The 18,525-nt window shown below is 48.0% G+C and overlaps 1 protein-coding gene across 1 annotated transcript; it reads right to left on the reverse strand.

Moving 5' to 3' along the window:
- Nucleotides 1-1,512: 1,512 nt before the first annotated feature.
- Nucleotides 1,513-17,452, reverse strand: CLDN15 (claudin 15). The gene is made up of 5 exons (XM_035135413.3): nucleotides 16,788-17,452; nucleotides 8,126-8,290; nucleotides 6,382-6,463; nucleotides 5,490-5,600; nucleotides 1,513-3,920 (listed from the first exon to the last, which is right to left on the reverse strand). The coding sequence occupies exons 1-5, from the start codon at nucleotides 17,002-17,004 to the stop codon at nucleotides 3,797-3,799; spliced, it is 699 nt and encodes a 232-aa protein (XP_034991304.1). The 5' UTR covers nucleotides 17,005-17,452; the 3' UTR covers nucleotides 1,513-3,796.
- Nucleotides 17,453-18,525: the final 1,073 nt, after the last annotated feature.

Here is an 18,525-nt window from a genome sequence, read left to right on the forward strand (position 1 = left end):
GCCTTTCTGTCTTGCTGCTTCAAGAAACGAGGGTTGGCCACGTCTGGAGGATCTGTCTCATCACAGCCCCACAAATTCTACTTGGAAGCAGAAAAAGGGTGCAAAAAGAGCCCTGGTTTATCAGATCAAAGGCCCGTCTAATCCCGTCATCCTCTTTTCACTGTGGCCAAGCAGCTGCCTGTAGGAAGCCTGCAAGCATGACTTCATTATTCCCTAAATGTCTCATCAAGCCATTCCCAATAATAATAATAATAATTTATTATTTATACCCCACCCATCTGGCTGGGTTTCCCCAGCCACTCTGGGCGGCTTCCAACAGAACATTAAAATACAATAATTTATTAAACATTAAAAGCTTCCCTAAACAGGGCTGCCTTCAGATGTATTCTAAAAGTCTGGTAGTTGTTTTTCTCTTTGACATCTGGGTGGGAGGGCGTTCCACAGGGCATGTGCCACTATGAAGAAGGCCCTCTGCCTGGTTCCCTGTAACTTGGCTTCTCGCAGCGAGGGAACCGCCAGAAGACCCTTGGCGCTGGACCTTAATGTCCAGGAGAACGATGGGGCGGGGCGGATATTTTAAGTCCTACGAAAGCAAGGCTTTCTGCAATGAAGACCTTTATCTGGCATTATTGAGCTGACCTGGCCTATTAAGGGAGGAATCCTTTGTGACACCCACACACCCCTCCCAAAAACGATTTACTAATGCCTTCTGCACAGGTTTGCAAGGAGAGAGGTGAGTTGCAGGTACAAGCCTATACAGTTCCCTAGAACTTGGTGGGGCATGCATGGCAGGATGCGGACTTGTGGCCCTCTAGGTGTCAGACAAGTCTCATCAGCCTCATCCAGCATCACCCGTGGTGAGGGATGATGGGATTTGTAGTCCAACATATGGACTACACAGGTTCTTCACCTTTGCCTTCAGTGTGTTCCATGTTAGGGAGAGCAAGGTAGTTTAACCATGCCTTTCTCTGGTCTCATGTATCAGCGAACCCAGAACAACTTGCAAGGCTGTTCTTCAGTATGTTATGCCTTGGGAGCAAACATAAGTGGATTCGGTACACTGCTGAAAGGACTTCTTTCCCTGCTACTGGCAGCAGGATCCGGAGCCCCCAGGCGGTGTCAGGACTAGGGCACAGGAGTATTTTGCAAGAGGAGAAATGGAGGTTTTTTCGGCCCTCCTGCAATTAGGAATGGGGAGAGGAATCATAGGACCTCGCAAGGTTGTGAGGATTATGGAGCTCAATGTACCATTGTCCCTCAAAGCAAAGAGCCTTTTTTGATTCGTGTGTGTGTGTGTCAGTGTGGTAAGAGTTGGGGTTGTGGTGAGCAGCTCCTGGATGAAAAGATCAGAACATAGTGAAGTCTGGTCCGAAGTGGTCATTTCAGAGCACTTGGTTGTAGGACTTTGCCATCAGTCCTGGCTGGGTTGCCCTACTTCGGTTCTGATTAAGAATCCTGCTTTTATTTTAGTTGGGTTCCTGCAGCTGGTTGTAAACAGCAGACACCAGTCAATTGTCATTTAAAACAATGTTCATTTTTTATATAATATATATAAATCTGAAATGTACAAGGTAGTGCTTCTAGCGCACAGGTCATGTGCTCCCAGAGTTGTTTTTCTCAGCGTTGAGTGAGCAAAGACTTGGTTCAAAGTCAAAGCAAAATTTGCGTTTTCTTATCTGTAGGAGTCCAGTTGCTCCTCTTCTCGGATGGAGGGAGGCCAAGTTACCCCAGGCTGCCGTGTTGAGTATCTTTGAGTAATACTTATCACAAAGAGGAGCTGTTGAACGTTCTGTACAAGTCCAGAGTCCAGGTGCTATTATTAACCTCCTTATGTGTAATTGTCAGAAGTAGAGATCCCTTTCAACCAGAGCTTTAGGAGAGCTTTCAAGTCACCAGCTTGGTGTGTCATATTCTGAAATGCAAAACTTCAATATGCACCTCCAGCTGCATTTGAATTTCCTGCCCGCCGGTAGGAAGGCTGACATGGCCCTTTCAGCAGAAATTCCAAACCAGCAACACTGCATGAAAGGGTGACCTCAATTTTCTTGCACCCGCTTTTTCAGGAGCCAAGCCAGGAGGTGTTATTGCAGAACAAAGGCTTGCCTTTGGTTGCCAACTTTTCAACCAGCCCATGTTGCTGTGCCTTTCACATGGCGATTTGTAACTCTGCAGAGATTATAACATTGATCCCTGCTGTGGAGCCACTTTCCCTAACCTGATGCCCTTCAAATGACACTGGGCTCTCATCTCTGGTCAGCTCCAGCCACCATGGCCAACGGTCAGAGAAGATGGGAGTTGTAGCTCAACCACATCTGGAAAGCACCAGAGTAGGAGAGGCTGCTGTGGAATAAACCAGGGCATAGTAGCTACCGTGTTTCTCCAAAAATAAGACACCGTCTTATATTTTCCCCTCAAAAAAAAACCACGGTGGCTTATTTTCGGGGTATGGCTTATTTGGGGGGTATGGCTTATTTCCGGAGAAACGCGGTAGTACTAATCTGAAAGGTGGCAGAGGTGTGCTCTAAGCAGTAGGTAATAATTGGGGGTGGGGGGGGAGACTCCTAGTGGAACCTGAAAGTACCCCAAACTGTATTTTCTGCTGTGAATTGCTGGAGATAATATATACCCAATGCCATGCTTGATGACAAAGCACCGGATCTTTTGATCTACCTGATCCCCATCTTCAAAAACAAAAGAGCAATCAAAAAACTCTAAGGCTAGTAAGAGAGGGATGAGATACAGAAGCAACGCTGGTTTGCTTTACAACACAAGACCTGATAGTTCTTGCAAAAGCTTAAATTTCTACAGGATGTCTGGGGTTTTTTTTACATTTTGAAGCCACTTTGCTACTTCAGCGAGTGGGAATCTGAAGTCTTCTGCTTATGATTGGACTTTACTTCCCATTATCCCAGACCAAGCTGACTGGGGCTGATGGGAGTGGAAGTCCAATGGGGGGCACCTTTAAAAAGCCACATCTTAAAAGTTTGTCTTACAAATCCTTGAAGCAATCCTAGTCTGTCTCAGCAAGCCTTATTCAGTACTGTCATCCTGATTCAATACCATTCCCCCCCCCCATCCAGATAACTCAATCATTGTGGGTGTTGTCGGGGTGTGCAGAGGTAGGGGGTACAAAACCTACAGAAAATACTATTTTGTTGCTATTTGGAGTTCAGACTACTTCTTTCCCCATAGAGACCAATCCAAGTATTTGGTGGCGCTTTGGGCTGTAGGAAGTAATGATAAAAAACAGTTCCTCTGAGCACATTCAAAATCTTTTTTGGCCTCTCTCCCAATCACCAAGCGCATATGACCTGTGCAAATGTCTGCAACAGACGAGAAGTTATTTCTCACAAGAGAAATGGTGTGATTTCATTCCCTGCCTCTGTCGTTTTTAAGAAGCCATCTGCTCCCAATGACACGCTAGCCAAAACCTAGCAGGCCAGGGTTAACTGACCAATAGGGAACCGTCTCCATTCAGAGGAGAAGGAAGGCAAAATCATTATATGTGGACAGTTCTCCTCCGCACTGAAGATCTGAGCACCATGCAGCATTTTCCAGGGTCGGTTGTGGATTCAGTGTCTCTGCCCAGTTCCTATTACCATCATCATCACCAGAAATGTCCAAAGGAATTGGAGCAGAGAGTGGGATGTGTGAGAGAGAAAAAGAGCCCTTCCTACCATGGCTTGCAAGCTCCGTTAAAAAAGCCTTTGGGTTCCTGTGCAACCAAGAAAGCATCTGAAAACGTCTCTTTTGGAAAAATGCAAACAGACAGGGGTGGTCACCCCACTGCAAAGGCTTAGACGTAAGCATTCTTCCCATACTTTCCATTGCTGCTGGCGTTAGACTCCCTGCGGGGGCGAGGGGCTGGGTTGGTGGGGGCCGACAGAGCACTCTTGGGGGCCTTGTATGGATAAGTGTAGCTGTGAAGACACAAAAACAGATGTTGGGGGGTTAAAGGTAAAGGTAAATGTACTCCTGACCATTAGGTCCAGTCGTGACCAACGCTGGGGTTGCGGCGCTCATCTAATCATGTGGCCTGCATGACTAAGCCGCTTCTGGCAAATCAGAGCAGCGCACAGAAATGCTGTTTACCTTCCCGCTGTAGCGGTACCTATTTATTTATTTGCACTTTGACGTGCTTTCGAACTGCTAGGTTGGCAGGAACTGGGACCGAGCAACAGGAGCTCACCCCGTCGCGGGGATTCGAACCGCCGACCTTCTGATCGGCAAGCCCTAGGCTCAGTGGTTTAACCCACAGCGTCACCCATGTTGGGGGTAGTAACCTGTGTTGGGGGGTTACTATTCGATAAATTTTGAGGTGGCTTCTGCTTTGTTGCTTCCTCTCAGAATTGCCCCACCCCTTTTCTTGCTGCTTTCATAACCATCCCACTTTATAAGGGAACCTGTGGCCTTCCATAGATTTGTGAGACTACAACTGCCATCATCGCTGACCATTGGGCATGCTGGCTAGAGCCGATGGAAGTCCAGCACCCTCTCGAGGTACCCAGGCTCCTTGTCCCTGGAGAAGACAATTCTAAGCTAGATGGACAAATAGCCATAAGGCAGGAAGTCATGACAAACTCTCATTGCCTTCCCTTTTCTTTCCAGGTAATACCGTAATAATTTATTACTTATACCCCACCCATCTGGCCGGGCCTCCACAGCCACTCTGGGCGGCTCCCAACACATAGCTGCCAAGTTTTCCCTTTTCTCGCGAGGAAGCCTATTCAGCATAAGGGAATTTCCCTTTAAAAAAGGGAGAACTTGGCAGCTATGTCCCAACAGGATATCAAAAACACAACAAAACATCAAACATTAAAAACTTCCCTAAACAGGGCTGCCTTCAGATGTCTTCTGAAAGTCAGGTAGTTGTTTATTTCTTTGACATCTGATGAGAGGGCATTCCCCAAGGCAGGCGCCACCACCGAGAAGGCCCTCTGCCTGGTTCCCTGTCACTTTACGCAGTGAGGCAACCGCCAGAAGACCCTCGGACCCCGGGCAGAATGATGGGGGCGGAGACACTCCTTCAGGTATACTGGGCCAAGGCCATTTAGGGCTTTAAAGGTCAGCACCAACACTTTGAATTGTGTTCGGAAACATACTGGGAGCCAATGTAGGTATTTCAGGACCAGAGTTATATGGTCTCTGCGGCTGCTCCCAGTCACCAGTCTAGCTGCCACATTCTGGATTAGTTGGCAGTTTCTGGGTCGTAGCCCCACGTAGAGCGCATTGCAGTAGCCCAAGCGGGAGATAACTAGAGCATGCACCGCTCTGGCAAGACAGTTTGCGGGCAGGTAGGGTCTCAGCCGGCGTAACAGATGTAGCTGGTAGACAGCTGCCCTGGACACAGAATCGACCTATGCCTCCATGGGCAGCTGCGAGTCCAAAATGACTCCCAGGCTGCGCACCTGGTCCTTCAGCTCGAACCCAGAGGGGGAAAGGGAGGAAGGCACAAGTCCCTCTACCCACCCCACGAAAAGTGCTCTCACCTCTTTTCCTGGGACAAATGGGTCTTACACGAACTGAACAGGCACCCTCCTCCAATTATCACAAGCAGCGAGGCGCTCCAGCCCAGGTAGAGGGCAGGTCCAATTTCATACCTGCACATTGGAAACCATCCCAAAGGAATCTTGGTTAAAATCCTTTCGTCACATTTTGTTATCCAAAAGGAATCCAGGTTGCAAAAGCAAACATGGGGGGTGGGGGGGCATGTTTGCAAAAAACATGGCATGCCAGTGATGGTGCAGTTGGACTCCCAATCCCATCAGCCCCCCGCAGGCAGCAAAGCCAATGGTCAGGGATGTTGGGAGTTGTAGTCCAACACCATCTGGAGGGCCACAGGCTCCCTGTCCCTGTGTTGAGGTCAACTAAACTACGTAGATAATAAAACTCTTTACCCTTGACTCTTAAGACACTTAAGACTGCAAAAGCAGTCAAGGGCGTGTCCTGTAAAACAAGGGTCAGGAACTGCAGGCCCAGGGTCTTTCAGGCATAGCTGCCAAGTTATCCCTTTTTTTAAAGGGATTTTCCCTTATGCTGAATAGGCTTCCTCGTGAGAAAAGGGAAAACTTGGCAGCTATGCTTTCAGGACCCCGTCCTCTCTAATTGGCCCATGAGACTCTCCCCAGGCCACACCCCCTCCCTGGTCCTGCGAGGCACCCTAAATGTTTTTGCCTGGGTGAAATGCGTCCTTGAAGTTTCCTAGTGCTAGCACTAATTTATTTAAGTATTTTATATTACAGTAAAGTCATTGTAAAGAAAGACCCAGTCTTTAAGACAGCCTAGAAAGAAGCACTTCCTCTCTTCCCCTATTTCATTGTTGTTCAGGGTCCTTTGATCTGACACCCCACCCCCACCCCTCCTGCCCCTTGGCAGACTTACTTTGTGCCGACGAAGAGGGGGTTAAAGAAATCCCGAGTGATATTGAAGGCATACCAGGAGATGGTCACCATCCCACAGATACCTGAACAAGGAGAAAAAGAAAGGTTGTTTAGGACAGGACAAAGCCCTGGCACATCTCTGCGTACTAAAGAGTGACGCTTTTGGTAGCTCAAGCAGACTGTCAACAATCGCCAGTAGAGGAGGACAAGACTTACTTAGGAAAGAACCAGGGGTTAAATGCGGCCCTTAAGATTCTTCAGTCTGGCCCTTGCTCTGCACCCTTCCTTGAATGTTTTTGCAAGGCTGGAATGTGTCCCTGAACTGTGATGATGCCCAGATGGAGAGGTGTGTGTGTGTGTGTGTGTGTGTGTGTGTGTGTGTGTGTCCGTGTGTGTAGAAATTTATGGTGTTTGTGTGGCTGGGCATATGGTCCCCACAACATTGTTTATTAAGGAGACGAGACCCTCAAGCTGAGAAAGGTTCCTCCCCCAGTTTTATTAAATCTCCCGATGTGGCAGGAGATAAAATAATGACAACCTTCCCTGCTTGTTCTTTGTCTCCTATGCCACTGGGAGACCCCAAGCGGGGGGGGGGAGGGACCACTTTCAGATGGAGGGCCAGGTTCTCATCTGTGGGACCTTCCAAGAGACACATGACAATGTCAGGTGGAGCCAGAGGGGGGAAATGGGCATGAGCAGCTGGTGTCAATTTTGCATCTAGCTTTCTACAGTTAGCTAGTTCCTTCACACACCCCTCTGTGAACACAGCACTTCTTTTACCTCTTAGAGCAGCAATTTTAGGGAGAAAAGTTTGTAGGGTTGGTAGTTAAAATGCTTCTGAGGAGCAGACTCTTATGACAGAAGCGTTGGTTTTAATAAATAGTTTAGCTGTGTAATGCATTTTATTCTGTTTTATGTATTTTGTGTGTGTGTGTGTGTGTTTGCAATGGCTTCTGCTACACAAATAAATAATATTTGTACATAATGTTCACACCCTCCCCTTTCTTATTCTCCATCCAAGCAAGCGAGAGGCCTTGTCAGAGTTCAAGGACCCATTGCGGCCAAGCAAAAACACTCTGGGAAGGATATGTAAGTGTCAGGGACTGGGCAAAGGAGGAATGGTGGAGACTGCCTCCCCATCCTGGCCCTTCCGGGGAGGAGGAAGAAGAAGACAGTATAGATTTACAGCAGGGGTTTGAGGGACGTCACAGCTCAGAGGCAGATGGGGAGGAAAGCTGGGGAATCATGGGAGAGCCAGGCTGACATGTTGTTATTAGAAAGCATTCCAGACCCTCCATCGCCCAGAACCTGGCAAGCCTTAAGAGTAGGAGAGCAAAGAGCTCAAAGACAGAGGGCACGTGATAGCAGCACCCATAGAGGAGACAATGAGAATGACGAATGAGGAAGTTGGAGAGATTCATTCAGACAATGCAATTATCCAAGAGGCTGGGTTCTCTGTGAAGATTGAAATCAAAAAGGATGGTAAAAAAACTATTCCTTGTCTTTATACTTTCCTTGGCAACCAACCAGGAGCCACTGACAGTAAGTAGGGCTGCTAAGTGGGTGTGGCCTGGGGAGAGGGGTGTGTCCAGGGGGCAGAATCCCCAGTGCCAGATAAGAGAGGTTCCCCACTCCAACCAAAAGGCTTATGAACCACCTCCAGCTTTGAATCCAGGAACATTGTTCAGCAAGTAATTTCCGTCTTGGTCAACAGTCATGAGGCTCCCTCTTTTCGCTCCACTTACCAGCCAAGATGAACATGCAGCCCGCGAGAGCCGCCATCTTTGCCTTCACATTGGGGTTCCCCTCTGCCACCTTGGTGCACTGCAGACCCAACATGCCGCACAGGACCCCCAAGAAGCCCAGCACCAACGCAGTGATCATGAGGGCTCGGGACGCCTGCAGGTAAGCTGGAGAGGAATAGCGAAAAAGTGGTCAGTGTTGACCCAGGCAGAACTTTCCAACACAATCCTGAAATTTGGGTTAGAGTTTCCCAACTCAGGGGCTGCCACAGAGAACGCACACTCCAGGACCAAGGCCACCATCCGATCTTCTGAGGGTGGTGGAACAAATGAGAAGGTCACAGAATCAGAGATTTGGAAGGGACCGCAGAGTCATCAAGTCCAACCCCCTGTAATGCAGGAATCTTTTGCCCAACGTGGGGCTCGAACCCACAACCCTGAGATTGAAAGCCTCGTGCTCCTCCGATCTTAGGGTCTGTAGGGAAGGAGGTAGTCTCTCAGGTTATTGGGGGCGTGAGTCATTTAGGGCTTTAAACCCTAATGTGAGCACCTTGAATTGGGCCTCACAATTCCTGAAAGTGCAGCTATTTAAAACAGGAATGAGTTCTAAACATGCAAGCCCTAAACACAGTAATCTGGCTGCTGCCCTTTGGAGCAACTGAAGAGCTCTTCAAAGGCGGACCCACGCAGAGCGCATTGCAATAATCCAATCTGGAAGTTACCAGAGTGTGGAGTTCAGTGGCCAAGTCATCTTAGTCCAAAAGGGGCCATCTCCCCACCTCCTGGATGTGAGAATTCGGGTCGCCTAACACCTCTGTCTGTTTGGGATTCAGCATCAGTTTACTGACCCACATCATCACCACCTCCAAGTATCGGTCTAGCTGAGTTTGCAAGTATAAAATCAATTATAAAAATCCATACGTAAATAAAATACGCAATAAAGCAATTCCTTCGGAACACGGGAAAACATCGGTAATTGAAATTTGTAACACAAAAACATGGCAAAACAATCTCGTTATATTTTTCTCCTGCCTCCCCCCACCTCCTGGGCATGGTATTAGTCTCGAGTAGCTTTTGGAGTAAAGCAAAGGTGTCATTTGAAGAGTTTTCCACACCTGTGGGTCTGCCCAGTAGTCTCTCTCTCTCTCTCTCTCTCTCTCTCTCTCTCTCACACACACACACACACACACACACACACACACACACACTCACACACACACACACACACACTATACGCACACTGAGGGCTATTGACAAATAAGCAGTGAAACTGAGCTGTGCATGCCAAAACCACAAATCCCTTTACCTTTTCTTTGGGGTGTGTGGGGGGTGACTGTTTGAACCCTGTTGATAACGCTTCCCACAAGCAAATAAGCCAAATCAATGGCTCTTTAAAATGCCATTTTTAACCATTTGACCTTCCGCATATCACTTTTTTGTGTGCGTGTTTTTAAGGTACACAGAGATAGAGGCTGGGTGCGTGAAGTTGTTGCACTGCACTACTGTTTCGTTTTGCTCCATGGTTTAATTACCATTGATCTTCTTGCTTTTTGAATCCTGCCTTTCTTCCATCAGGGAAACGAAGGTGATTTCCCTGTGCGTTTCCTGGGCACAGACTAGACCCAGATTTCAAACAAGGTTTCAAACAAAGTGGACGCTTGATGTCCTCTCAGACCACCACCTAGAGCAGAACTTGGAAAGTTCCTTTTTAAAAAGAACAAACTCAGGTTTATCCAAAAGGAACTAAAGTTCACAGTTTAAGAAGGCAAACATGGACGTAGCCGGGGGGGGGGGGAGGCAGCTGCCTCCCCCTCCCCGAAATCAAGTAAATAAATAAAAATACTTAACTAAAAGTAGAAATCGAGGAAGAAACATCATTGATAGAATAATTGCCACACACAAGCAGAACAAAGAGAGAGTTTAAATGCTTCACCTGTAAATCATTTAATGTGTTAATGTGGATGGAAGTAGTTTAAACTGCAGTTGCGGCATAAGGGTTTGTTATTCTGACTGGAGTGTAATGGAAATTTATAAGATTTTGGAATGCAGAAATATAGTAAATCATCAAATCATCAACTCTAGCACGTGGGGGGCACCTAAATTGTATAATTTGGCTTTTGAATGATCAGCATTATTAATGGTATTATAATTTGGCAATGTTAAAATGAGCCTTTTATTGGATTATTGTAATTGAAAATTAATTTAAAAAAATATTTTCAAGAAAAGACAGAAAAACTAAAAGTAGAAATCGTACAAAGATTTTGACAGCTTTTTCTGAGCCCTCGGGTTCAAAAGAAAGTAATTGGAAACAACTGCTGCTGAGACATTTCATTCTGAATCTGCCAGACAGAACTAGACAGGGGGGGCCACAGGAGGGTGTCCCCCCCCCCCGCCCCGCACAACATAAATCCTGGCTACTAAGCCCATGAAGGCAATGGCTTTTAAAAATGTGGGCAATAATTTGCAGCAGACAAGTTCCCCAGGAACAACACAGACTCTCCCTGGTAAGAAAGGAACAGCTAGAGCATGCAGATTCCACTAGCCAAACTGATTTGACACTGAATCCTTGTCCAGCAATGTCACACATCTCACTCTCTCGCTATAGGAGATCTGCACACCTCTTCCCCCAGCACAGTTTCGGCTTCAATTCCAGATCTTTGCTGAAGGGTGGTAGGGGAGGGAGACCGATTGTGCCAGAGGAGGTGTGTCTCAGAGAATAAACAGAGAAGTAAGAAACAGGTTCTGCCATTCCCCGCTCACATCCTTTTTGGCCCAGACTATCCTGTCTGCCGATCTGAAGACAGCTCTGTGGTCATCAGTCCTGCCTCAGTTCATTGTCCAGGTGTTGAAATCTCTTTCTTCCCACCTCCACCCACCCTTCTTTCCTGTGGCAAACATGCTGACTCACACATAGGCCAAGTACCAATGGCTCTCGCAGCTCAATAAACTCCGACTGAGCTGAAGAGGGAAGCCAGACTTTTCATTTGCCCCTCTGTGAATGTTGCAGTGCCGTTCTCCATCCCAGTAATGTGTACAAAATGCACCAGGGTGATGTGTTCATGAAAAAAGGCATGTTGTATTCGTGAAAATAGCACGCAAAAAAAAAATCGTTTATTATTAGTGGAAAGTGCTGGCAAAAATGTATATACAGTGGTACCTTGGTTCTCAAATGCTGAAAACCTGGAAGTAAGCGTTCCGGTTTTCGAATGTTTTTTGGAAGCCAAATATCCGATGCAACTGTCAGCTTTTGTTTCCAGAGCACCTGCACCACCAATCAGAAGTTGCACCTTGGTTTTCAAACATTTTGGAAGTCAAAATTTGGCGCTTTTGTTTTTGCTATTTATTTTGCATTTTTGTTTCTGAGGCTTTTTCAGTTAATTTGTTTCTGTGACTGTGTGGAACCCAGTTCAACTACTGATTGATTGATTGATTGATTGATTGTGTGACTGCAGAAATGGATAAAAGCCCCCCCCCCCAATCCAAACAATGGCTATCATCAATGCAGGTAAGAGGGGGAAAATTTATCATCTACAATACTGCCTTCTTTATTTTATAGTACAATACATTGATTATTGCTTTTATTTTATGGATCAATAGTCTCGTTAGATAGTAAAATTCATGTTAAATTGCTGTTTTAGGGGTTGTTTTTTTACAGTCTGGAATGGATTAATCTGTTTTGCATTACTTTCTATGGGAAAGCACACCTTGGTTTTGGAACAGACTTCCGAAATGGAACAAGTTTGAGAACCAAGGTAATATAAAGGTAAAGGTAAAGGGACCACTGACCATTAGGTCCAGTCGCGGACAACTCTGGGGTTGCAGTGCTCATCTCGCTTTACTGGCCGAGGGAGCCGGCATACAGCTTCCGGGTCATGTTGCCAGCATGACTAAGCCGCTTCTGGCGAACCAGAGCAGCGCATGGAAACACTGTTTACTTTCCCGCCAGAGAGGTACCTATTTATCTACTTGCACTTTGACATGCTTTTGAACTGCTAGGTTGGCAGGAGCAGGGACTGGAATGGACTTCTGGAATGGATCAAGTTTGAGAACCATGTTACTATAGTAGTAGGCAAAACCGCCTACAAAAATGTGTATATTGGGGGGGGGGGTAATCACTGGTGATTTTTTTCATGAGACCTTTTTTTTAAAATAAAAGTTGGATTGAATTTAAATGTACTGTACTTATTTGTTCGCAGAGCTAAAAATTGCTAACTGATGTCAAAATGTAGAGAGCTGAACTTGAAGACTGGAAAAATGAAACATTAGGAGAGAACAAAATTGACAGATTAGCTGTTCCCTAGCGAGGAGGATGAGAGATAGGTGTGTCGCACTGCCTGTCTTGCACTCCCTAAAAACTGTCCTGCTGTCCTCATGTGCCCTGAAGGATGCTGTCCTCTTGCCAGTGATGAACCAATATTCAGGTACCAGGCTACTCATCATCTTTATGTGACATGGAGGATGTTGGAGGCAGGAGGAGGACCATCTTGTCCTTTGCCCAAGGCAGCAAAATGTCTTCGGCTGAACCTGTTCCTGCTCATGACGGGTGATTGATGACCCGGCAGGAATGGATCCCAGGAGAAGGAGGGACTTCAAAGCCTCCTCCAATTGATTGTCCCCTCCCAATGACCTGCACATAAAAGATGGGAAGGGAAATCTGATCCCACTTGAATTTAGAGGTGTAGCTACCTAATTCACACTTTCAAAAAGAAAAAGCGAACCAAAACACAGCCGTGAGCCATCCTTCAAAATTCACACTTCTGTGAGTTTGGCATTGCTGTTCTTCAGCTTGGCAGTATGTACAAAAATGCAAACACCAGAGTGAAGTGTACACGAGAATTCATTTATAAGTGAAAACAACCTATTCAAATGTATTTGTGAGCCTAACATATACAAATGCATTCTGCTAGGGAGAATTGCTTTGCAAAAACGACAGATTTATTATTATTATTATTATTATTATTATTAGGTACATTAAGCAAAATTGCATGCAAAAAAAGTGTTAGGATAAATTGACACTAAGAATGCTAGTGAATTTTCATAAATTCTTTAAAAATAAATAAACAAACAAATCACAAGCTGGTGTGAATAACTGATTTATTACTACTACTACTACTACTACTACATTTAGACCCTGTCTTTTCCCAAGGAGCTCAGAGTGGTGCAACAGGTCTCCTCCTCTCCACTCTATCATTTACAACAACCCTGTAAGGTAGTTTGAGAGTGAGTGACTGGCTTAAGGTCGCCCAGCCGCAACACTACACTGGCTCTCAGTGTTAAGATTAGAAAAAACAAAAAACGAGATGCTGAGAAAAAGCAGCGTGGTCAGATTCTTCTATCGCTACCCACACAGGATCATCTACTACTGAGAGGGGGCAAAATCGCTTTTATATATTAGTAAAGCACAACAAAGCTGTGCCTGTTGAAACGCTCCTCTTCATGATGCAAGCCAGCCAGCCATGCCCTTTCTTAAACCACTCCATTCCATCCCTCTCTCCTTACTGTCCGTCAGCATTCTGCGGCCACCAGGTTTGCTCGGTTCTTATTGGGCAGAAGCTCTTTTTGGAGGCGGGGAGTTCTCTCCGTTAGTCCCGCCCCCCTCCTAAAGCGTTCTACATATCTGCAAAACTTTAGGGTTCTTCTAAGGCTGCCCGTGATGGATCCCCCCCTTGCGCAGGGAAGTTCCATTTCGGCTACATAACGGACGGCACGGCACTCAAAGCCTGGACATCGGAAACAGAAGGAATGGTCACAGGCAGAGCAATTGAATACACCTAGCTGACAGCAGCCTGCAGCGGTTTGGAGAGATCACAAGCATCGGTGGCAGTTCGCACATAGTACGCGCCACGCACTGCATCGAGCTACGGTTAAAAGCACAGCTGCGCGAGCAGTTGGCAACCTCGGTTTGCACACAGTCGCCAGCCCCCTTCAGCCACCTGGAAAGGACGCCTTTTGCTTTGTTTTTTTTTCCATGATGTTACCTTCCCCACGTGCCAGCAGATACACAGCTGTTCTGAACGTTTGCAGCTAGCAGAACCATTCTGCAAACAACCTACCAGGATGCAGACTAACACAACAACCCCGTTTGGCGTATGAGGTGACAGTTGCAGCCAAAAGCCAGTTTATTCTCTTGTAACCTATTTTTCCTATCGGAGATCATTTCATTGCTCATCGCTGCCCCCTGCAGGGCCTTAGGAGAAACGCTCACAATCGGCATCTCCCCCCCCCACGCCCTCTAAGACGGAAACGCTTCCCCAAACCCCAGATGTGTAGGGGTGCGGAGAGAGAAAAGCACTCTGCACATGCCCCAGAGCACCACATCAAAATGTCTCACGGTTCAGGACTGTGTTTTGTTTGTTTTTGACACAGAAGTCTGATTCCATCATGGTCAATCGAACAGGTAACGTACCCATATCGCACGCCCCGCCCAACCATAGCTGCCAAGTTATCCCTTTTTTACAGGGATTTTCCCTTATGCTGAATAGGCTTCCTCGCGAGAAAAGGGAAAACTTGGCAGCTATGCGCCCAACAGTGCACAGTTGGGAAAGGGAAAGGGGATGGGGATTACTCTCCCAGATTGTCTCTTCCGCAGAAATTCCACGGGGAAAACTCTTTGTAGCGCTACGTTAGCTCGATGCTGATGGAAGCTACATCTGTTGAATTTCTGCCTGTCGTGCAACTATTCAAGATCCGGGAGCATCTTGGCAGAAAGGTGTAACAGAAGGTTTCAAGCCTGCATCGAGGCCAGATCTAATGGGAAAAGGAGATTGCTCTGCACATGCTCAGAGGAACTTCTGTCATGGCTTTTGCAGGCCCACTGAAAAGGTCCGACTGGCTGTTGGTTATATAAGCTAGCAAAGGGCATGCTGACTTGGCAGTTTATCCCAGGGGTAGAGTTTAAAATTCTGGATCACACTTTCTGGCAGCCTTTCTTCTCTAGATTCACTATACAATATTCAAACTAATAACAAGGCGTCTCTGAGCATGGGTAAAGGACTTAAATATACCCAGCTTTTCCAGAAACGAATGTAAAGGCGAGGCATCCAGCCTGGAGGAAAGGGGTAAAGAGAGGAAGGGCTCTCTTAGGAATTTGCTGCAACAGGTTCAATGAGAAGGGACTCTGCCTGGGTAGGTTTTGCCCAGAAACCCACCTGATGCCTACTAAGAGCTGCCCAGTAGGAAAATAGACTGGAGCCTATGTGTGGGTGGAAGCGGGTAGAAAAGAAACTATTCTGGGATGCCCAAACAGGTACTACAAGGAGCAAATGCAGCTGCCATTCGGAGCCATTCCCATGGCCACTCGGAATCATTCTCCATGGCTACCACCGGCCACCGTGAAAGCTCTTTGTTAAACTAAGGAACTCACTGCCACAGGAGGCAGTGATGTCCACCAACAAGGAGGCTTTAAAAGAGGATTAGACACGAACATGGAGGAGAGGGCTGTCAATGGCTACTAGCCAGGATGGGATGATCTGCCTCCTCTATAGCTGCAGGCCACAAGGCTTCTGAAGGCCAGTCCCTAGAAACCATCGGGGGAAAGAATGCTGTTGTGCTTGAATCCTGCTTGCTGGTTTACCACAGGCATCTGGTTGGCCACTGGGAGAACAGGATGCTGGGCTAGGCAGGCCATTGGCCTGATCCAGCAAGCCAGGCATAGGCAAACTCGGCCCTCCAGATGTTTTGGGACTAAAACTCCCATCATCCCTAGCTAACAGGAGGACCAGTGGTCAGGTATGAGGGGAGTTGTAGTCCCAAAACATCTGGAGGGCCGAGTTTGCCTATGCCTGCAGCAAGCTCTTCTTGTGTTCATATGTCATATAGTGTCATTCCCATGGCCACCTGGTGCCATTCCCATGGGCATTTGCTCTCATTCCCATGGCCACCTGGTGCCATTCCCATGGGCATTCACTGAAATTCCCATGGCCAATTGGTGGCATTCCCATGGCATTCATTGTCATTCCCATGGCCACCTAGTGCCATTCCCATGGGCATTTGCTCTCATTCCCATGGTCACCTAGTGCCATTCCCATGGGCATTCACTGTCATTCCTATGGCCACCTAGTGCCATTCCCATGAGCATTCACTGTCATTCCCATGGCCACCTAGTGCCATTCCCATGAGCATTCACTGTCATTCCTATGGCCACCTAGTGCCATTCCCATGAGCATTCACTGTCATTCCCATGGCCACCTAGTGCCATTCCCATGGGCATTCACTGTCATTCCCATGGCCACCTAGTGCCATTCCCATGAGCATTCACTGTCATTCCCATGGCCACCTAGTGCCATTCCCATGGGCATTCACTGTCATTCCCATGGCCACCTGGTGGCATTCCCATGGCATTCATTGTCATTCCCATGGTCACCTGGTGCCATTCCCATGGGCATTCACTGTCATTCCCATGGCCACCTAGTGCCATTCCCATGGGTATTCACTGTCATTCCCATGGCCACCTAGTGCCATTCCCATGGGCATTCACTGTCATTCCCATGGCCACCTGGTGGCATTCCCATGGCATTCATTGTCATTCCCATGGCCACCTAGTGCCATTCCCATGTGCATTCGCTCTCATTCCCATGGCCAATCCCTTATGCATGGATGCCAACCTGCCTTCCTGTCCTGTGAGATCCGAGGACCCCTCGGCCGCTTCCCCTCCCCTGTCGCTCACCTGGCAGCTCCAGCAGCGACTGGAACTCCCAGCAGTTGTAGACGCCCGTGGAGTCGGTGGCGCAGCTCTGCCACAGGTTCTCGAAGATAGTGGAGGTGGTGATGACGTTGCCGGAGACGGTGGAGACCCTCCAGTAGCTGTTGTAGAGCGTGATCCCCAACATCCCGCAGCCGATGGTCGCCAGGAAAAAACCGACGGTCTCCAGCATCATAGACATGGTGATGGAGAGGAGAAGGAGGAGGACGGCGACGACGGCGACGACGAGAGGAGGATGCCGATGGCAAAGGCAGATTATGGGATGGCGAGAACCGGGAGTGGAGTGGAGGGGTGGGTACTGCTGTGGCAAGCAGGCAGGCAAAAGGGAGAAGCCCCGACGGCGAAGACGCGCTGCTGCAAAAGTGACACCCGTCGACTAGGTTTCGTTTGGACTCCGAAACTGCGCGGGCTGGCAGGTAAAGGCAGAGGTAGCCCCCCCTCCAAGTGACGTCAGAGTCTGGACCAAAGTCCACCCCCCTCTAAGAGGCATGGGGAGGAGGGATCAAGAAGGCAGGTGCTTTGGGGGTAGGAAGAACAGCGGTGTGGGCCATGCGGGGGTGGAGCCGCAGTGAAAGTTTCCCCCTCCCTCCCACACACTTTCTCTCCAGATGTTTGAATGCGCTCGCGGGATGTGCTCGGGCAAGGCTCCCTTTTTTATGTGGGGCGGGAGATATAAGACGCTATGTGTGTGTCACACGCTTGCAGAGGCACCCAAGGACGCCCCCCCCCCGTCTTCTTTGAGGTCCGGGAAAGGCGTGGGAGGGTGATGAAGATCCGGCGCGCGGAGCGGAGCGACCCCTTGACCGCGAAAGTCCCGTTAATATTGGACAGTTCCGCTGCCTATCCTGCTAAATTTAACAACCAGAGAGACGGACATTAGACGGTCCTTTGTTGGTGAGACACTGTGATGAGTGAGTCAACGGTCCTTCGCTCCTGGATCCAAGCAGGATCCGGCCACACGCAGAGTCCGCTGTGCCGGTTGCACAATATATTGGACAATCGAATTGCATCGTATTCCACGGAGCTCCCTCCTTGGCCAGGGCGCGCAGGACTGCGGCACGACGCCATGCATGCTTACTGATAACGCTGAACGCATATTAGAAGTCCTTGGGGCGGGGTTGTTTCCCCAAAGAATTCCCCCTCAAAGAATCCTGGGAATTGTAGATCACGGCCCCCAGATCTGTAGTATTTTTAAGGGTTCTGGGGGCCGTGATCTACAATTCCCAGGATTCTTTGAGGGGGGAGTCATTAAAATCTGGAGTGCATGATCCTCGCACTCCGGTCAAGAGAATGGAGGAGAGATGTTACTACGGTACAAAGGTGACAGTCACGTTTTGCCTCTGGCTCTACCGAATTTTTTTTACCTCTCATCCTGTTCGCCACTGACATGTGTCCCCAGCACGGTTGCACATGTTGCCTCAGGCTGGAAATGGTGACCTGCCCCTGAGATGCAGTAAGACCACGCGACTTACACGCATTTAACATGTGCTCATTCAGCTTTTGACGCTCTTGGCAAAAAAAAAAAAACTAAAACAGTTAAAAGAGGGCAAAAAGAGAGTGGGTGTGTCCAGGAAAAAAGGACTTTGGCAATGAGACCTGCCATTGAACCTAAAGCAGGCATCCCCAAACATCGGCCCTCCAGATGTTTTGTGGTCAGGGGTGATGGGAATTGTAGTCCAAAACTTCTGGAGGGCTGAAGTTT

This window comes from Zootoca vivipara, chromosome 12 (genome assembly GCF_965207765.1).
Source record: "Zootoca vivipara chromosome 12, rZooViv2.hap1.1, whole genome shotgun sequence".
Lineage (NCBI taxonomy): Eukaryota > Metazoa > Chordata > Lepidosauria > Squamata > Lacertidae > Zootoca > Zootoca vivipara.

Excerpts from the sequence above, each read along its gene's own strand:
- CLDN15 (XM_035135413.3), bottom strand. The coding sequence starts at position 17,004 with ATGTCTATGATGCTGGAGACCGTCGGTTTTTTCCTGGCGACCATCGGC. Across the intron at positions 6,464-8,125 it reads CTGCATGTTCATCTTGGCTG|GTATCTGTGGGATGGTGACC; the intron begins GTAAGTGGAGCG and ends CTCCTTGTTCAG. Across the intron at positions 3,921-5,489 it reads CATTTGTCCCAGGAAAAGAG|CTACACTTATCCATACAAGG; the intron begins GTGAGAGCACTT and ends GTGTCTTCACAG.